General features: G+C 37.5%; 1 protein-coding gene across 2 annotated transcripts in view; it reads right to left on the reverse strand.

Annotated features, from left to right (window-relative positions):
* LOC148822045 (sodium-driven chloride bicarbonate exchanger-like) overlaps positions 1–18,254 on the reverse strand; it is a 66,477-nt gene that overhangs the window by 24,987 nt on the left and 23,236 nt on the right. For both annotated transcript variants that reach the window (XM_088930152.1, XM_088930153.1), the window contains exons 4-8: positions 14,714–14,860; positions 13,137–13,275; positions 12,256–12,416; positions 8,105–8,293; positions 5,760–5,848 (exon numbers count right to left, since the gene is read on the reverse strand). In XM_088930152.1, coding sequence (XP_088786278.1) covers positions 5,760–5,848; positions 8,105–8,293; positions 12,256–12,416; positions 13,137–13,275; positions 14,714–14,860 — 725 coding nt within the window. The remainder of the gene's footprint in view (positions 1–5,759; positions 5,849–8,104; positions 8,294–12,255; positions 12,417–13,136; positions 13,276–14,713; positions 14,861–18,254) is intronic.

An 18,254-nucleotide genomic window follows, 5' to 3' on the forward strand; every position in this document is an offset into this window, starting at 1 on the left:
AGTAAAACACTATTAGTCTGTCAATTACGTTTTCAATCATGGGGAAGAAGTTATGGAACATGCATATGGATTACATAACACTATTTTAATCCCTATATTTTCACCACATTACATGATCTAATCGTCCGTCCAGCTATTTTCTGTCCAGACAATAGGGAAGATTATGCAAATACAAACAGAAAGCACCTTCATAAGCAAAATCATATCCTACAGAGTAAACATAAAAATCGAAATAACATGTGAACCTATGTAACAGAAGCACTCTATTAAAGGTCACTGAAGACCTATGTACAGTTTGTTATTTAGGTATAAATAATGACCTATTATTACAGGTCATTGTTTACTGTTGTAGGACAAAAATATTAATTATTGCCTCTGATTAGTTCAACAACATGCAGAAAGAACTTATTTTCTAAGTCTTTTTATTTTGTGAAATGTTTCATAAAGTGTTTTATGGTGCATCAGTAACCTATTATTACTAAATATGAATTGACATATTATTTTACTTTAAATGTAATGATCAGTAAATGTATTCATTCTTTCACCCCTTTTTTCTCTTTAGTACGGTTCTAAATTTGACAAAGACACTGTAACTAATAATGAGGAGCTTCTGATTTCATTCCTGTGCTTTATCTTCTTTTTACCCAGCAACCTTGCTAGGAAACTGAATCTGAATATGTAGTTACTGAGGCTGCGGTGCCCCTAAAAGAGCTTAATTAGGTGTTTTCACTTCTTGCCGCTCCATGATGAGACAAATACTCCCACAGAAATGACAAATAACACATGAATACTGCTGTCCTCGGCCAACATTAGTAACTGGATTCCAACCACTACTGTCAAATAGGTCAGACAGCATTTCACACGCTGGTTAGCTTTCAGACACATATTATGCTTTTCTCAGAAGACGAAAGTAGAGTTTTCAGCTAGCTGGTGCACAAAGAATAGCACTGCCCACTGCCTGGCAGAAATTAAAGAGATGGTGTGCTGAGGTTTGTGTAATCCCCGTCACACTCAGCTAGTGGATTAGCCCAGATATAGAAGCATGACATCAGGTGTATAAAAGCCCAGGCTGCTCTCCAAACAGGAGTCTATACCTACAGAACCACTCAAGAAGGGGAAGCAAATCAATGAATTTCTGTATGACAAAACTGTACTTCTTTGCTCTGTTTCTCCTGTCGCAAAAATGGTTTTACTTTGCACATGGCTGCACAGACCATTAAAAAAGTAAGAAACCAAGTAATGTGATCACTAATGAGATTTCCATTAAATTGATTCAAAAATTATCTATGCCTATAAAAATCTCAAGATCTCTTTTACTGTGACCTGGGATGGTTTCCTGACATTCTTTGGCAACAAATCATGATGCATGTTTCTGATGCATCTGGGCTGTGAGTTCCACAGATGTGATGCAGCACATAAAGAAGGCTCTGTTGCCCATTGTGAGAAGCCAGGTGTGCAGCAAAATCAGAAGTCCTGACTCAGCAAATCACAGATGAAGAGGTACAGCCCTTTTGCAATAAGCCCTTAAGTAGCCTGTAAAGAGATCAGTCGATGTCTTATATGTGAGCAAAAGAACCTTAACATTTGTTCCAAAATTCACAGAGAGCAAATATAATTTACAGAGGACGTCAGCTGTTGCTGCTGATGAGCACTTTTAGTGATCAAATGTGGCTCAAAGTTGTTGCTATGCTGAAGGCAATTTAGAACCAAAGAAGATAACCCCGTGTGTAAGGCATTACAGTAGTCTAATCACGATGAGAAATAGGCAAGTATCAATATTCCTATATCAAATACACATAGCAAGAATCTTTAACTGAGCCATGTTATGTAGGTGGAAGAAAGACACCCCTGGAACATTTCTAATCTGCTCTTCAAACGACAGCACATGATCAAAAGTAAAACCAAGCTTTCTGACTTCCATCAAGGGCACTGTCAACAACATACCGAAGTCACCAAGTTTTCAAAAGTGATGTGGTAAGAGTAAGTGCAAAACCTCAGTCTTGTCACAGTGCAGATTAAGAATCCATGTTGTGGGCACATGTGAAACAGCAGTAGCAGCATCAGACTTGGTCTGAAAGTAAACCTGAATGTTATCAGCACAGCCCAACATGGTAAATAATCTGATCAAGAAGTAACATGTAAAGGTACTAAAGAATAAAAGTAAAAATCGTAAATACAATAGTATATACAAACCCATAACCTGCCTTAATTTATTTCCTCTATAAAACAAAGCATACATTCACTGAACCCTATCAGTTTTAACATGTCAGTGCCATTCCAGTTATTTTCCTTCATGGGGCAGGCCGGAATTTAACAGCATGTTAGTACATTATTTTGCTCTCAGATCAACTTTCAGGTCTTTGAGATAAAGCCCTATAACACTTCAACATAGCCTGTATCAATAGACTTAGTATAATCCTGCAGGCTAAATCTGTTAATTCTATCACAATTAACACCATTCATATCCCCTTTCATATTTGCTAGCTCTGCAATGTGAATTCACATGTGCATTTCCAACAATTTCTTAAAGACTTAAAACTAAAATCGCTGGGGCAAGTTCAGGTTCTCATGGGAAAAAAGAACATCACAGTTCCACAGATACAGACGTCCTGTATACCTGATCTATGGCTCTTCTTTAGTCACTGTTTTGCAGCTTACAAAACATGCAATGTGCTGTTGCATTTTTTTTATTATAATGCTACATACCTAACAGATAAAACTGTAGTTAGTGAAATTAACTCTAAATTCTCTGATTATGTTTTTAAGAGGAGGAGCACTTGCTTTAAGTTATAGAGTGACTGTACTTCATGTTATTAAGAATTAACAACAACTGTATAGTTACATATCAAATGTCAACTGCAGTATCTAGTTGAGAAAGTCGACAATCAATGGTACAAATGCCTGCAAACAAAACTCGTAGCATTTTTTTCCACTTAACAATTCACTAGGAAGTATTTTGTACTGCTACATTGGGATGTTTGTGTAACTCTGAAACTACATTCTTATTACCTAATGGCTTTCTGAACCCCAGAGTTCACTTATTTGAGTTTATTAAAAAACACTGTGGCAGTGATAATTCCAACAATTAAGGAACATGTTTGTTCTTATTTCATATGAATGACACATCATAACCATTACTTACCATGTTCACAAGTGTCAGCATTTATTGTCGTTTGACAACATTCTTGAATCAGGTGCAGTATAAGAGGCAAGGGGGCACAAATGTTCTCTCCTTGCTTGTAGTCTAGTTTGTGTCACTTACAGTGTATTGAACTGCATCACATTAACTTCACCGATTTATTCAATCCTCCCTCTAGGTTCAGAGGTTGGGTACATCTCTTTTGTCTTTTGTCATCTCAAACACAGTGAAACTGGGGGGGTTGAATTAATTAAATGTTTTATTTGCACAGCTTTCCTCAAGGGTACAGGCTACATGTTTTAAATAAACAGAAAATCCTATTACAGGGATTAAATGATACATTTAATTGCATCACAATGTGATACATGTAAGGATATGTTTTAACAAAAAATAAACCCCCGAGTCTCATAAAATGAGGCTGTTTATATGAGCAGTCTGTGAGTACAATAATGAAAATGTGCAACAGTATTCATGTGACTGACTTCATTCACTACTGATTACAACTATCAGAACATTCTAGGTTCACTGCCAATCACATTTCTTACATGGCCAATAAATGTGGATTAATAATCATGGAAACAAAGTGTTCCTAAAAGTTTCTTTAATTCCTTATAAAATTCTTTAACACGATTTGTCCCCAATAAGATACATACAGTATTGTACAGTATATTAATTGTTCTTGCACTCTGGTTATTTGAAGAACAATTCTCATTGCAAATTGAGAGAACATACTGTAACTGAGGTTACACAGCACATCCTGGGCAGAAACAACACGTGTTGTTTGCACAGGTGCTCTTTTTGTTTCACATTAAGTACAGCTGCTTCTGCTACTGCATAAAGTGTAGAAAATAATCTCGCATATTTCTTTCTAATGCCAGTTGGTGCAGAAAAAGAAGCTTGCCTGCATGAAAAATAATGAAAAAAGAGCAATTGGATGAGGATTGCTATTGGATGAGGTGGTGACTAGTGTCTTGCCCAGCATTTCCAGGAAAAGTAGGCTTTGATACAGTTTGCCAGCATTACATTTTAAATTATGTAAACTAAAAACGCTGGAGCAAGCTCAGGTTCTTATGAGGGGAAAAAAAAGAACAACACAGCTCCACAAATACATATGACCTGTATACCTTTAAATCTGAGTTTAAATCTGAAATCTTTTCAATCAGTCTACGATCAAAAAGAACCAATGCATTGCTTGTCAGCACTTCTACAGTACAACTGAGTTGTAGAAGATGGCCAATGGCCATCAGGAATTTAAGTGTTGGCAGGTATAGGTTTTGTGTCAGCTTATGCATTTTGTCAACTCATTCGCAAGAGTTGCAGTCTAGTAGAGTTGCAATGTAGGGTCTAGAGTTGCAACTTTTTGGACTATGGTCCACTTTAGGATGTGCCTAGATAAGATTTTTCAGAAGTGCATCTTCACATTATAACCTTGGAGACCTTCATTTATTTATACAATTTTCCACATCCCCTAAGGTTTTTCAGGAGCTTCTCCAATCTGTTAATCTCCAGAAGTATTCCTCCACACATGCGAAGAAGGATCCTCAGCTAAAACATTGTTTTTTCATATTGTTTTTCAGTGAAAAAATCATCTGTAATTGTCCCTTTGCAACTCTCATGCTAAGACAGCTCCACAGTCTTGTTTATGCAATGTATAGCTGGATCATGCCCTTATATTTCTGTCATATTTAGGTAAATACTCCCTAAAGATAGTGTCCTGTACTTTCCTAAAAGCAGTTAATTTGTCTCTTTCACATGATCTGGCATGACAAGCATGGTAAAATGCTTGTCAAATGCCTAACAGTTTCTGTATCTTAAAGATTCAGAGCGGTTATTCCTTTGGATCTGTATACAGTAACAACCCAATATCAAACACGTCAAAGTTACTGTATTCTGTTTTGCAGTTCACAACTCCAAAACAGGAAAAATCTTTTAAAAAGTCACAAATGCTATACAGATAAAGACAAGTACAACTAGAACTAATTATAAACTAGTGTTGGGTCAAAAAGCCCCAAAACATAACAGGAGTGTTAAGCACAACATTAGAATTGATGCATACCATCTTGTAATGCAGGAGTTGTGGTAGCTCAGACGGCAAGGGCATCTGGCTCCTGCCTGGAAGGTCCCGGGGTTAATCCCAGGTAGGGGCAAGTGATGTAGCTTGCTCTAATTCCTTCCAGATGGCTCCCAGGTCCACTCAGCCTGGTTTCCAAATGAGTACCGGGGGTTAATCCTTCTGGGGGTAATAGGCCGGCCAGAGCGTGATGCTGACCACAACACCTCCACCTCTAGTGTTGGATGGTTGAGGGAAAAAAATGGTGGCATTTGCCCCCCATTCCCCCATGGGCCTTTATGGCTTGAAAAGGGGACCTAGCCTATCTTTGAATGGAGTTTAATTACTTACATAGCAGAGAGGAGATTTCTCCTTTTACAGGTAATTTAGATTTCTCCTTTTACAGGTCATTAGAGCAAGTCTCTTAGCCATCCATTATTTGGAAACTGTTTCACAGACAAACAATACAAGGACTAGTGCAAATAGTTCAATAAGAGAATTATTTGAATAATGATGGTTCCTCTCAATGGAACTACAAGGGCCAAACTCAGTGAGCAGATTTGTTCTTACCTTACTAAAATCAACAGTGCTGTTTTCTCGGCTGACATCACCTTTCCCCTCCGTGTTGGTGGGCATAGATTGTGGGGAAAACATCTGACCTGTTTGCATTTAAGAAATGAAAAAATGTATTCTCGTTCACTCCAGAAATGCATGCACATCTGAGATTATGTCGTAGCAAGCATCTAACTAGGCTGCCAATTTTGTCAAACTTTATTTTGGAGAAAGATCTTTTTTAATTAATGCTGTGTCAAATGCATATCTATCACTGATCACAATACCGCATTGCTGAAATGCGGTATTGCCTATTTTGGCAGCTTCATTTTAAAAGAACTACTGTATGTTGGATTCACACATTGAACATTTTGTAAGCTCCAGGATGGTTAACATATGTTGTATGGCTGTGGAGAATAGCTTAAAATGTTCGCAATGTGATGTCAAAGCGATTAAGAGTGTGCTGATTGCGAATCCAGCATTCTGGTTCAGTTTACTAGATTGAAAGTCCAAGATTGATACAAATATGAAATTAGCCCAAGGATGGCAGTGTGATCACAGGAGAAAAGATTAGTATTTAGTATGCCAGCCATTCACCTGCACTAATCTCAACATCTGATTTGTGCATTTGCAAGTGGCAACTGTCACAAAATTTCACGAGGAGCATAAGGAATATATTAGCACCCTGCATAATGTCTGCCAGTTAAAACTGCAAATGCAATCCAAGCAGTCCACTTGAAATCGGTGACAGCACTTTAGAAGCAATCTAAACAACCACTTGCCAACAATAAAGAAACAACAAAATTGAAAGCAGGTTAGGTAAAGTGTTCTGTGTACATTACAAATTCAAGGTTATTATATACAGTACATGAATGGACATCATTCAGTGCAGATTTCATGCTCCATTAATACCAGTATATTAATGCTTGTATACTTGCTTCCTAAACATAATTCCTGCGAAAGGTATTCAAAATCATTTTTATTCGAAATGCACAGATCCAAAACGATCCGATAAGAAAAATGTTTTATTATTTTAAATATGAAATATGTATTCTCTTACAACATGAAAACCTGAATTGATCAGGAATATAGCAAAAGTTAAACAATAGGAAGAAATAACTTACCTTGATTATTTTTATAGTGGTATAGTGGCAAAAATGCAAATATACAATATACAAAAAATAACTACAGGTACCATGTTTTGGGATCTCGACTATACCTACACATTTAACCATTAGGTTAGAAATACATTCCAATCAGTCATATTGGGACTTGTTTTATCTTTTACAAGACAAATTCATATTCATTCAGGAAGTTAGGAAGGCTGGACAAAATCTTTTCTGACGTTTTTTTTCTCACTTTCTGAAAACTTATTTTAAGAAGTAAAGGCCACTGATCACCAACACAAAAATGCAATTTCAGAATACCGCTTTAATCAATTATGTTTGAGGAAGGCATAGGGAAAAAGTCTGCCAAATTAAGTTGCCTGCATCCGGATCCTCTTCCCCATCCACAGGCTGCATATCAGGTATTTCCGTAGGCTTTAGCCTGAGTTTGTTTATCTGCTGCTTGTGCAGCAGTTTAGCAGAAGAGAGGTGAGCAGAGGATGGTAACTGGTGTGATGAAGAGATGATGATACACTGAGAGCAACACACAGGCCATGGAAAACAGGACTTAACCTGACTGCCACTCCTATCACCACCTTTAACTGAGCCCCACAGGTGGGACATTAGAGCAGTGCACAGAGCTGAGCCTAGTGGAGACAGACACCGAGACAAAAGAGGAGACAGAGCAGTTGACTGAAAAAGATGAAATACATTGAAATGAAATGGTTAATGCGTAAAGACAGAACAAAGTCATAAACAGCCAAGAAAAGAGGACATTGCGATACTTCAGCTAAATAAAGACTCCATGTGCTTATACACAACACATACATGTACAGTACACAGGCATGTGGACATAATAAAAAATAAATGAATAGCATAATTGAAAATACCAGAACTATACTATAGTTTCAATTTGCAGGATACATATATAGACAAGTGAAATTATAACGAGTTTATATATCATGTTCAGCATTGCCTATTTAATAAATCCTGTTTTGCATTTAATAAAAAAACATAGGTGAACAAGAAAAGGGGCTCAAGCTTATTAATAACAGACAACTGAATTCTATTAATTGACCTCCCCCCCCCCCCCCAACAAAAAAACAACAATATTTCATCTTTGTATAAAATGTGTTCCCTGCTTTGAGAAACAAAATCCAAAGTCTTCTTTCCGGAAATCTGAAACCTAGGCAATTCACAATAATTAGGCAGAATGTGAACTGAAGCACATTTCCCCGGCTTGTCAGAAAAGCTCACCATTTTTATCCATGGAATGGGGCTCAGATTGTTTTTTGCCAATATCTGCAAATGAGCGAACAATGGGAATCCGATTGCTGAGTTTCTTCTGGTTCTGGTGGTGGTGCTGCTTCAAAAGAGCGTGTCGCACCTTCTTGCGCACATCGTCAGACAGCTGCCCCAGAGACTCCTGCTGATCCAAGATCATGTCTGGGAAAAGAACAAGACAACACCAGTGAAGATTCAAACAGTTTTCAGTTTCTCTGCATTTCGTTGATTTTTGGACACTGCCTTTGCCCCCAAAAAGTCAAATGATTTTGCAATCCTGAATGCAAAAAATATAAGCACCTTACAAGTACATTGTAAAAAAAAATATGATAATAAATTGGAATCTCTACACATATTTCTCAGATAAGACAGGGGCTAAAGAGATAGCTAGAACCAGAGATGTCAGGATAAACACACAGCCTCCTCTCAATGTTCTTGAAACAAACAGTAAGAAGGCTGATAAACAAGGAGGGCTTGTGTGTGCGTCACAAGTGTGTGCTCTGTTTAAAGCTCTTTGGGAACATTTGGAATGAAAAGTGCTATATATGTATAATGAATTCTTATTTTTAATTATTTAAACCTGATTGTACTGTGGCTTTTTAAGATGGCTATTCATTCAAAAGAAAGTGTGCCATAAAATAAAAACTCACATTTTTTACTTTGAAATTGTTTATTACAAACCAAAATATTTTTCCTTATCAACTGCAAAGTCAATTAAATTCAAAATGCATTGTTCGTAGATTGACGATTAACAAAATAATAAATGTAACAGAAATAACAGAGGAGAACTGCTTTAGATAAGTGTTTTATGTTAAAATGGAGCATTAAAGATACAGGTCAGTATTAGGGCAAAATAAGAATAATTTTCTTGTAGCTTTTAAACTGTCATATTTCAGGATTTGACATCTAGTGCATTTAAAGAACACTGACCTTTAAAGGTCTGAGGAGAAAACAAGACTTATCACAAAAAGCACACCTGACTGGCCTTTCTGTGCTCATAACCTTTCTTGTGTACTCTTTGAGTGACTTATTTTTATTACCATCTTCTTCAAAAAGGTTCTGACACATGCAAGGCCAAGCACTGCCTCACTTTAGATCTCCTCTGCTTATTATTGTGTAAATCAAATGTCACTGTATTTTTCTGCAGTAATCAACTTGAACTGATTTTTTTACATTATTTCAAGTTGCAAAATCAAAACTGACTTCAAAAGACTGGAATCCTCTCACAAATTCTTTTGAATTTATAATTGCTAGCTTTTCTCTACACCCATTATGACATATACAAATTCATAATCAGCTCATACATGCTTCAACCCCACAGGATGGGTGAAGCCTCTACAACTGTCCTCTGAAAGTTGCACTTTGAAAGTAATGTTCTTCTCACTCTTGCAGGCCACAGTGCAAAATAAGAGCATTCGAATATAGGAGGGAGGAGCTCACACAGGGCTCAGTACAGCATGATGAGTTAAGAATACCGTGGTCAGCCAGGTGTGGTTCTGCTTGGTGAACATCAGAAACACCAAGTTAGTGACAACTTTGATTCTGAATCTGCACTCTGCATGGATAGCTTAAGAAGTTGAAAAGCTCCAGGGGTCTATCAGATATTTCATACTGCATTTGAAAAACAATTGAACAAATGTGCACTAAAGGATAAGAGCACCATGTTACAACCTTTTCTGTATCTTTTCAAATTACACCTTTTAATAGCTTTATCACTGCACACATCAGTTCCATAAACACTGACTAGGTGAAGTTCAAGACCTACAATGTAATAAAAACCCAACTACAATGTTAGTTCCATCAGTCTGTAAGGCAAGCTAATCTTTTGGTTTTTGCTTTGAGAATGTACACTGTTTTAAAAGGTTCCAATAGCCTTATCTGCAAATCCAAGCACAGCAACATCATTCTGTCAGCAATGGAAAATACAGCTTATCAGAGATGTATAGCTTACAGCATTATCAGCCACTTCAAGGGTCAACCACATTTCACGTGTCGAACTACTTGAAAACTACTAGTCCATACACCATGTCTGTAACTGATATACTGCAGTGGGTAGATTTAGGCACAACACTTACATTCCATACAGCACTTCATGAATAAATATAAAACCAATTCTGTGTAATATTAATAAAAACCCACAATCCACCAGCATCCACAAATCCACAAATTGAACCAGTAAAGATCTCAGAACAATAACTTACAATTCCCACTGCTGCCTTTATAAACATGAAATAACTCAAAGGAGGCAGTACACCGGAAAAACAAGGGGTCTTGTGTGGTTTATTAATGTATTGCAGAAACACATCCAGTGCTAAGACTCTGGGAAGTTAAAAAGCACTTCCGAGAGTCATTTATAGATTAGATAAAAACTTTAATGGCTCGTTAAGACATTGATCAACAGCATACCACTCATCAAGGAGGATTATATAACCTTACCCAAATTCCAAACTGACCATCACTAAATACCTTAAATTAATCAGGCAAGTTAAATGAGACCAGCTTGGCATTTCTAATGATAGCATGCCTAATGAGCTTTCTCCACAGCACGAATTACAATAAAGCATTCCAAAGAAATCCATAAAGTACTGGTTCACAGAAAAACAACAAAAATTTGATTACAATGATCAATGCAAAAGCTGATCATGCTATAAAAGTTGAACAATACAATTTCAGCATAACACCATGAGTGACAAGTGACCTATGCAGGTCAAGGTGGTGTTCTAGTTCCAGAAGAAGCACAAGACTCAGATATTACAGCCTAATCATGTAAGATCTTTAAATTCAGCAGGCTTTTAAAACCTAGACTGTAAACAAAAAATGATAAACAATAATGAACCCTAAATAAAACCAAAACCATTTAAACAAGGCTGGTATCAATTGTTAACAATTAAACTTTGTCCATATTTGTTTTAAAAGTTAATTTACTATGAAACCATTTACTAAATACTTATAAATAAGTAACTACCCTTAGTTCAGACAGTAAAGATTTAGGGTGAAAAAACATTGGATTATTAGTTTTTATTATATACTGTAGTTTATATTAATATGTATATTATTTTATTATTGAAGTTTTTATTATAAAGTTATAGTTTTTAGTTTTATTGCAATTTTTGTTGAATTGTGTCACAATTATGACTATAGACTGTGGTTGTTTTATCCTTAAGACTTCCTCAATCCATCAATTTTCTAACTGCTTTATTCAATCAAGGGTTGTGGGGTTGTTAAGACTTTTCATAAACACCACACTGCATGAAATATGAAAAGTCATGCAAAAGACAAGTATCCCACTTCTGGAAGTTCTGTTTACTAAGGCAAATTTCAGAGGTCCGGGCAAATTCCAATAACAGTAAAACAAGCCAACAAATATAAAGTGATAGCATACTACATACTTCGGTGTTAACAAGCCTGGCTGAGGGAATGAACCCCTCACTTATGAAAGATAAGCCAAGGAGAAAATGCTACAGTTGTGATGTTCGGGGGTAAGGAAGGGGTCCTAGAAAAGATGTGTACAGAGTTGTGTGCAGCCAGGGAGCATTTATACATACTGTAGGAGAATAGAAGGACATTATAATTTGACCTTCAACCAGACTTCTGTTAAACACCATATACGGGTCTTTATTCCAATCTATCCCAGAATCCACAGCTCTAACACCCCTCCCCCCATCCACTCACTTCACATCAGCACCGCAGCATCTCCTCTGTTGCTGGCAGCATTCCAGCTGCTTCATCCTCACAGCCAAGACAGGCCTCAAACCAGGCAGGAAAAGATCTACCGTTGCTTAATATCTGTAACTGTTCTGCCTCTGTCACAACTGTATTAGTATTGATATCTAACATCAGTCTCATGCCCTGCCTTTTTTATCAATTTACATGAATCGAATGTGTTACCTCAGCGTGTGGAATTCTTCTTGTTACCTCTAGAGCGGATTCACTCTGCCTCGTACCTTGCCCAGACTGTTCTCTTTCCAAGCCAAGCGGCTTGAAGACATCTCATCAGTACGTGTGACTGCTTCTAAAATGTTTGCATCTGCATTGTCTGCTACTGCCGATTCTGTTTCTGAAAACAAATACAGGGCGTGCTTGAGTAGTTTCTGCGTGGGTTACAGTGGTGTTGAATGCCATACCTGCAATCTCCTCCAGCATGTTTGCTCTCATGTCCAGCAGCACAATGCCATTGAGGATGCAGCTTCTTAGCTCAAACAGACTGTGGAGTGATAGAGTAGCAACATAAGGCTTACTCCAGCGCTCCCCTCCATCCTCCACGTCCTCCTCAAACTTCAGCCATCTACACAGACACAGAAACAGAGGTTCATCAGTCTTCAAGCAATAATCATCCAGGACCATGCAGTTTTAGGGCAGTTCCCTTTACATGTTTCAGTCAACGCATCTCTTTGCTGGTCCCCCCCGTTAAACAGCACTCTGACACTCAAAGGAAATTTATACAGCACCCCTGGAGCAGTTGGGGTTAAGGGCCTAACAGAGTAGGATTCCTCTGCCGGCCACGGGAATCGAACCAGCAACCTTCCAGCCACACTCCCCCCCATTGCCAGATATCCTGCATGCCAGATATCATGCATTTTCTTTATCACTATTAAATGTGCCCTTTTAAGTACAAGCTTTATTTTGCATTAATTATTACACAATACAATCTCCATTTAAAGAATCTTAACTTTTTCAAGTAAACACCACATCATGGCTTCAATTGTTAAATGTATTCTAAAAAGAACAGTACATTGTATATTGTATATTTTTATCTATTACTAATATGCAACAATCTATATTTTATCATTCCACACATGGATTCCAATTAAGCAATCATATTAATATGAAACCAAGATAATGGAAAAGCTTTGCTAAAATATTACAAAGCTACTTCTAGCAAACTTCATAACGAGGTGATCAGGATAGAAGCAACTGAAATATATACATGAACAAAAACATATTCCTTAGAATGCCTCTTGTTTTGCTTTATAAAAAGTCTTATCCAGAGATAGAACTAAATCACCTTGCTGTCTCTCTCCATTCTGCCTCCTCGCCATCCCTCACGCAGATCTCATCAAGTTCTGTGAAAAGGTCATGAGGAATGTGCTCCTCATCATCGTCCTCGGTGCCCAGAATAAACTGCACTCGCTGGGAAGGAGTATCTGAAAGAAACAGAGACAAACAGCAAGTTAGCTCTTGTCATGACTAGACAGGAAGTGAGATAAACTTCTTTAAACTTCAAAAGTTGCTAATTTGGCAACTGACATTTGACAATGCTAACTTATAAGACAATATAAAAGATTACTGTGCTTAACTTTATTTATAGACTTCATAGTTCCTGTACTAGGTAGTGCCTAGCAGGTGTCTGTACTAAACAAGAGTCTGCAGTCTGTACTAAACTAAACAAACAAGAGATTCTGCTAAGCATAGCAAAACCTATTGATTTCCACTCCTGAAAATGTTCTCCAGTTTCAAGATAATACAAAAGAAAATATTGGATCATGACTACACTGGTGTTGCAAATAATGTGGATGTGAAGGATAATGGCTGGAATGCTCAGTAAGTAAACTGCTGTGCCCCAAGCACTGCTGCACTTATTGGGTTACGTTCATACATATTATTCAACATTTACTGTAAGTCAATGCAAGTGGGCAGAAAAGCCTCTTAAATCACTTTTCTTCCTGACACTACAGTTCTACAGTGAGGTGGCCCATAGGCTTGAATGAGTTCACTGCAGAATTGATATACATAACTCACCCACATTGGTTAATGATGGTGAATTGCAATACACACAGTAGCTCTGAAATTAATATTTGAGCATTTACTTCCATCCATAAATACTGAACTGTAAAAATAGCAAACAAAAACAAAGCCGAAATCCAGATACATCCAGTGAGTGTTCCCTGTGAAAAGGTATCAATCCTTGATTCCTACAAAGTCAGTGCAACACATTCAGGAGTACACTGTAACTTTTTTATGCACTCTCGATTTGACAGCCTCTGTGAAATGTTAACTACGTTTTTCCTTCTTTCCCACAAGAAAATTTCTAATGACTCATAGCATAAATCCCACAGAATTAATTAACACTTTTTGTCTTGTCAGCCCTTTGTCACATACGCTATGTCTGCTTTTCCCACAGCAAACTAGGTTAAGACAGCTTAAACATAGGAACCAAACCTTAAGAATCATGGTATTCAAAATACAAGCCAGTCAACCCATCATTATAGTAAACAGTGATTTACAAAGCTAAGCAAATGCAGAAAATATGGTACTTCCGTATATGTACTAAAATAAACGAATTCAGGTTGAAGTAATTAAATCTTAAACAGCTGAATTTAAGTAAATGGACTGAGAAAGTAATTTAGTAAGTCTGCTAATTTCTGAGTATGAAATTGGCAAACATTCTCACAGTACAGAAACAAAACAGAAAGTGACCTAAGTAAAATAATTGGTTCTCTGTGAATTTCTCTGCTACTGAAAATCTGAAAACTTCCCATTATTATTTGAAGCAGATTTTACTGCCCACCATTCGAGAGTTTCACAGCTCCTGAACTACAGAAATCTGAAAAGGGTAATTAAAGACCTGCTGCTTGAAATTACCATATGTTGGAGACTCTCTGCCATCCTCTACACCCGAATCACGCTCTCTGTCTCTCTTCCTGTGCTTGTGCCCACGATGCCTGTGTCTTCTGTGGCTTTTTCTTCCTCCCAGTGGTACATGCACACCAATATACAATGTGCGGTGACCTTGGAAGAAAAAAGCAGGATAAAATACAATGGAAATGAGCAAATTACTTACCCCCATTGCAAGTGTTCTACTTCATTATTAGACATATTACTAGTAGCAGTACTGTCTACATATTGTCTCATTTCCTGATTCTATTTTATAACCATAGCTCTGGTAATGTTAATCCATTACCAGAGCTATGGTTATAAAATAGAATCAGGTGGAGCAGTGGCACTGTGGCTAAGGATCTGTGCCTGTGGCTGGGAGGTTGCCGGTTCAAACCCTGCAGCTGGCAGAGGAATCCTACTCTGTTGGGCCCCTGAGCAAGGCCCTTAACCCCCAGTGGCTCCTGCAATCTGACCCCAAGCTTCTGACCTGTCTGTGTGTCTAAAAAGATGAATTCCTAATGCAAGAAATTGTAAAGGGCTAATAAAGTGATGTTGTGTTGGGGCAGACCGGTGGCTCTGTGGCTAAGGATCTGCGCCTGTGACTGGAAAGTTGCTGGTTCAAATCCTGCAGTTGGCAGAGGAATCCTACTCCATTGGGCCCCTGAGCAAGGCCCTTAACCCCAACTGCTCCAGGGGTGCTGTATAAATGGCTGACCCTGCGCTCTGACCCCAAGCTTCTCTCTCCCTGTCTGTGTCTCATGGAGAGCAAGCTGGGGATGTGAAAAGATGAATTCCTAATGCAAGAAATTGTATAGGGCTAATAAAGCAACATTATCATTAACGTTATTTTGTGTTAAAAAAATAATTTTAGTGGTATTCACAGCATTTACCTTCTTATATTGCAAACATCTCTATTCACATGCAACAAAAAGAAGCTGGACTACTAAAATAAACTAATAATGAACGCATCGTATATTATGACAGGTTTTGGAGTATCCTGCAGGCATTGGTTGACAAATGAAATGTAAAATTAAATGTTTTATGTGGTATTTTTGCTGTCAAAAAACCTCCTCATCAATGAGCACAAATAGACTTCTATATTGTATATATATATTTTCATTTCATATGTAATCAAAATGTACCTCTGGGGATGCAAATAAATCATTAAAAGTGGACCACCTTATTCTTTTTCATTCAGGGTCTTTAGTTTCTTTAAGTAGTATCAAATATTACAAACTCTAATTTGTTTACGAAAAGGGATTTATTGGTAGCAGGTATTCAATATTTCATGTGTACCAGATACATTTTTATATAGCTGAAATGTTATTCTCTGAGTAGCAAAAACATGGCTGCTTTTTAAAAAAAATCACTCAGCACTTATATTTATTTCAGAAATATTAGTGAACAGCACTTAATAGCACTTTTCCCTGAAATGAAATGAATGGCTTCCCAAAATCCTTGACATGATCCCTTTTTCATTTACCCATTCTTTTAAAAGCATGGTCGCAGACACAGCTTCTAGGAATTTGGTTAAGTCCTAAACCAGGCCAGGAGACATCTGCCACAGCATTAAAATATGGTCGATTAGTTGGAACTGGAGCACTGCTTTGACAGGCATTCCTTCATGGCAACACTGTAAGTGACTGAGGCTAGAACACACAATTACTCCTTCATGAACAGTACGTAACATGATACAACAACATTGTACCAACTGTGAAAATTACAGACATGCAATTCTTCAAAAGACAAGAAATAGTTTCAGTCGAAAGCTAAGAACAGGACTCCAGGTAGAGAGAATTCAGGTGAAAGTAAGTGGAAGACACCATCAGGTACTTTCTGCAGGTGCAGCTCAATGGTGCTGGTATGTTTCTGTGAAATTTTATTTTGCTATATGTTTTTATGTGAGTTTTTTTAATGTGTTGTACAGTCTTACTATAGTGTTTTTTATTGCTAATTTAAATTCTCTTAAGTTCGATTTCCTATTAACTCAGTCTCATCTTACAAAGGTGAATCAGCTCAGTGACAAGAAAATGTCATTGCATCACCAATGATCTCTTGATCTTCAGTCCAATGCGTGTATATCTTAATTCCACACATATCACTTTCTTATTAGCATGGTTCAAATTACGTTTAGAAGTTATCATTTCTTCTAATATTCCACACTGAAAAAAAAACAGAGGACAAAAGTGGAAACTCCAGAAATACTGTACATGTAAAACTGAGACTAGGAGGGCTTCCTTTACAGAAATTGTTGTGCGCGTGAAACAAGCTACCTGGCAGTGTTGTTGAAGCTGATACCCTGGATGAGATCTTTGGTTCAAAAAGCTACTGTCTACCAAATAGATTAGATTGGCCAAATAGCCTCCTCTCACTTATACCATTATTATGCTCTTATGTTCTTCCATCCATCCATTTTCTAACCACTTTCTTCAATACAGGGTCAAGAGGGAGCCAGAGCCCATCCTGACAAGCCACGATCTCAAGATAGAATATACTTTGGACGTGACGTCAGATCTCCCACAGACAGTGACAGCAGGGATAGTTTTTTTTTTTTCAGAAGCCAACTAGCCTACCAGTATGACTTTGGACTGTGGGAGGAAACCACAGCACAGAGTAAACCCAAATGAGTATGGGAAGAACATTCAAAAACAGACAGCGCCCCAGGAATTGAACCCAGGGCCAAAACACAGTAAGACAGTGATGCTAACCACTGTGCTGCCCTCTTATGTTCTTATAGTGCATGTTTTATAAGTACGAAGTATACAAATAATTTGCACTACTGTCTGAGTTTTCATGTTGAAGAAATCTGTTTATCTTTTAAACTCAAAATATAATTCAAAGCTTTCAGTCCAATAAGTTTGTTAATTAATATAAAGATACAAGTATTTATTTCACTTCTTGTCCTGCTGTATTTTTTTCAGTACAAAGTTACTAATGTAATATGCGTATTGAAGTTAATAATTCATCATCTCTGTATCTACCCATATTCATTATTTCAATCCAAAAACCAGTGAAATCCCATTTCACTATCTGTTGCCTTTTTTGTGAAACCAGGGGATGATTAGCAATTTGAAGTAGTCTTAATCCTTTTTGGCCTGTGGGAGTGATATATAAAGCATCAGATAGGCTTCTTCTGTGTGTTCTGCAAAACCAGCAATGTAATGCCACTAGTTATCTGTGCAAAAACCTTTTGGGGCCAATTTAAACAAACATAGCTAAATAATTAGATCACCCATAAATGATGCATTATTGGTAAGTAACTCCTCCATAATATCAGGCCATTCTTTGTCCTGTGAGAAATATCCTGACTGTATATCATCTTTATGTGTGAAGTGAACATTACTACCACTCATTTCAAGAAAATAAATGCTACGTTAATGACTGCTGAGACAGTGCCAAAGCAGCCCATACATCACATCTCATAGAGAGCACAGGTGCATTGAAAAGCAGCTGCAGTGAATAAGCCACCATTCTGCACTGACTCCAGCACAGACAGGCAGCAAAGCATGGAATCATCTGTCACTGC

Source organism: Atractosteus spatula, chromosome 13, assembly GCF_055471065.1.
Source record: "Atractosteus spatula isolate fAtrSpa1 chromosome 13, fAtrSpa1.hap1, whole genome shotgun sequence".
In the NCBI taxonomy this organism is placed as follows: domain Eukaryota; kingdom Metazoa; phylum Chordata; class Actinopteri; order Semionotiformes; family Lepisosteidae; genus Atractosteus; species Atractosteus spatula.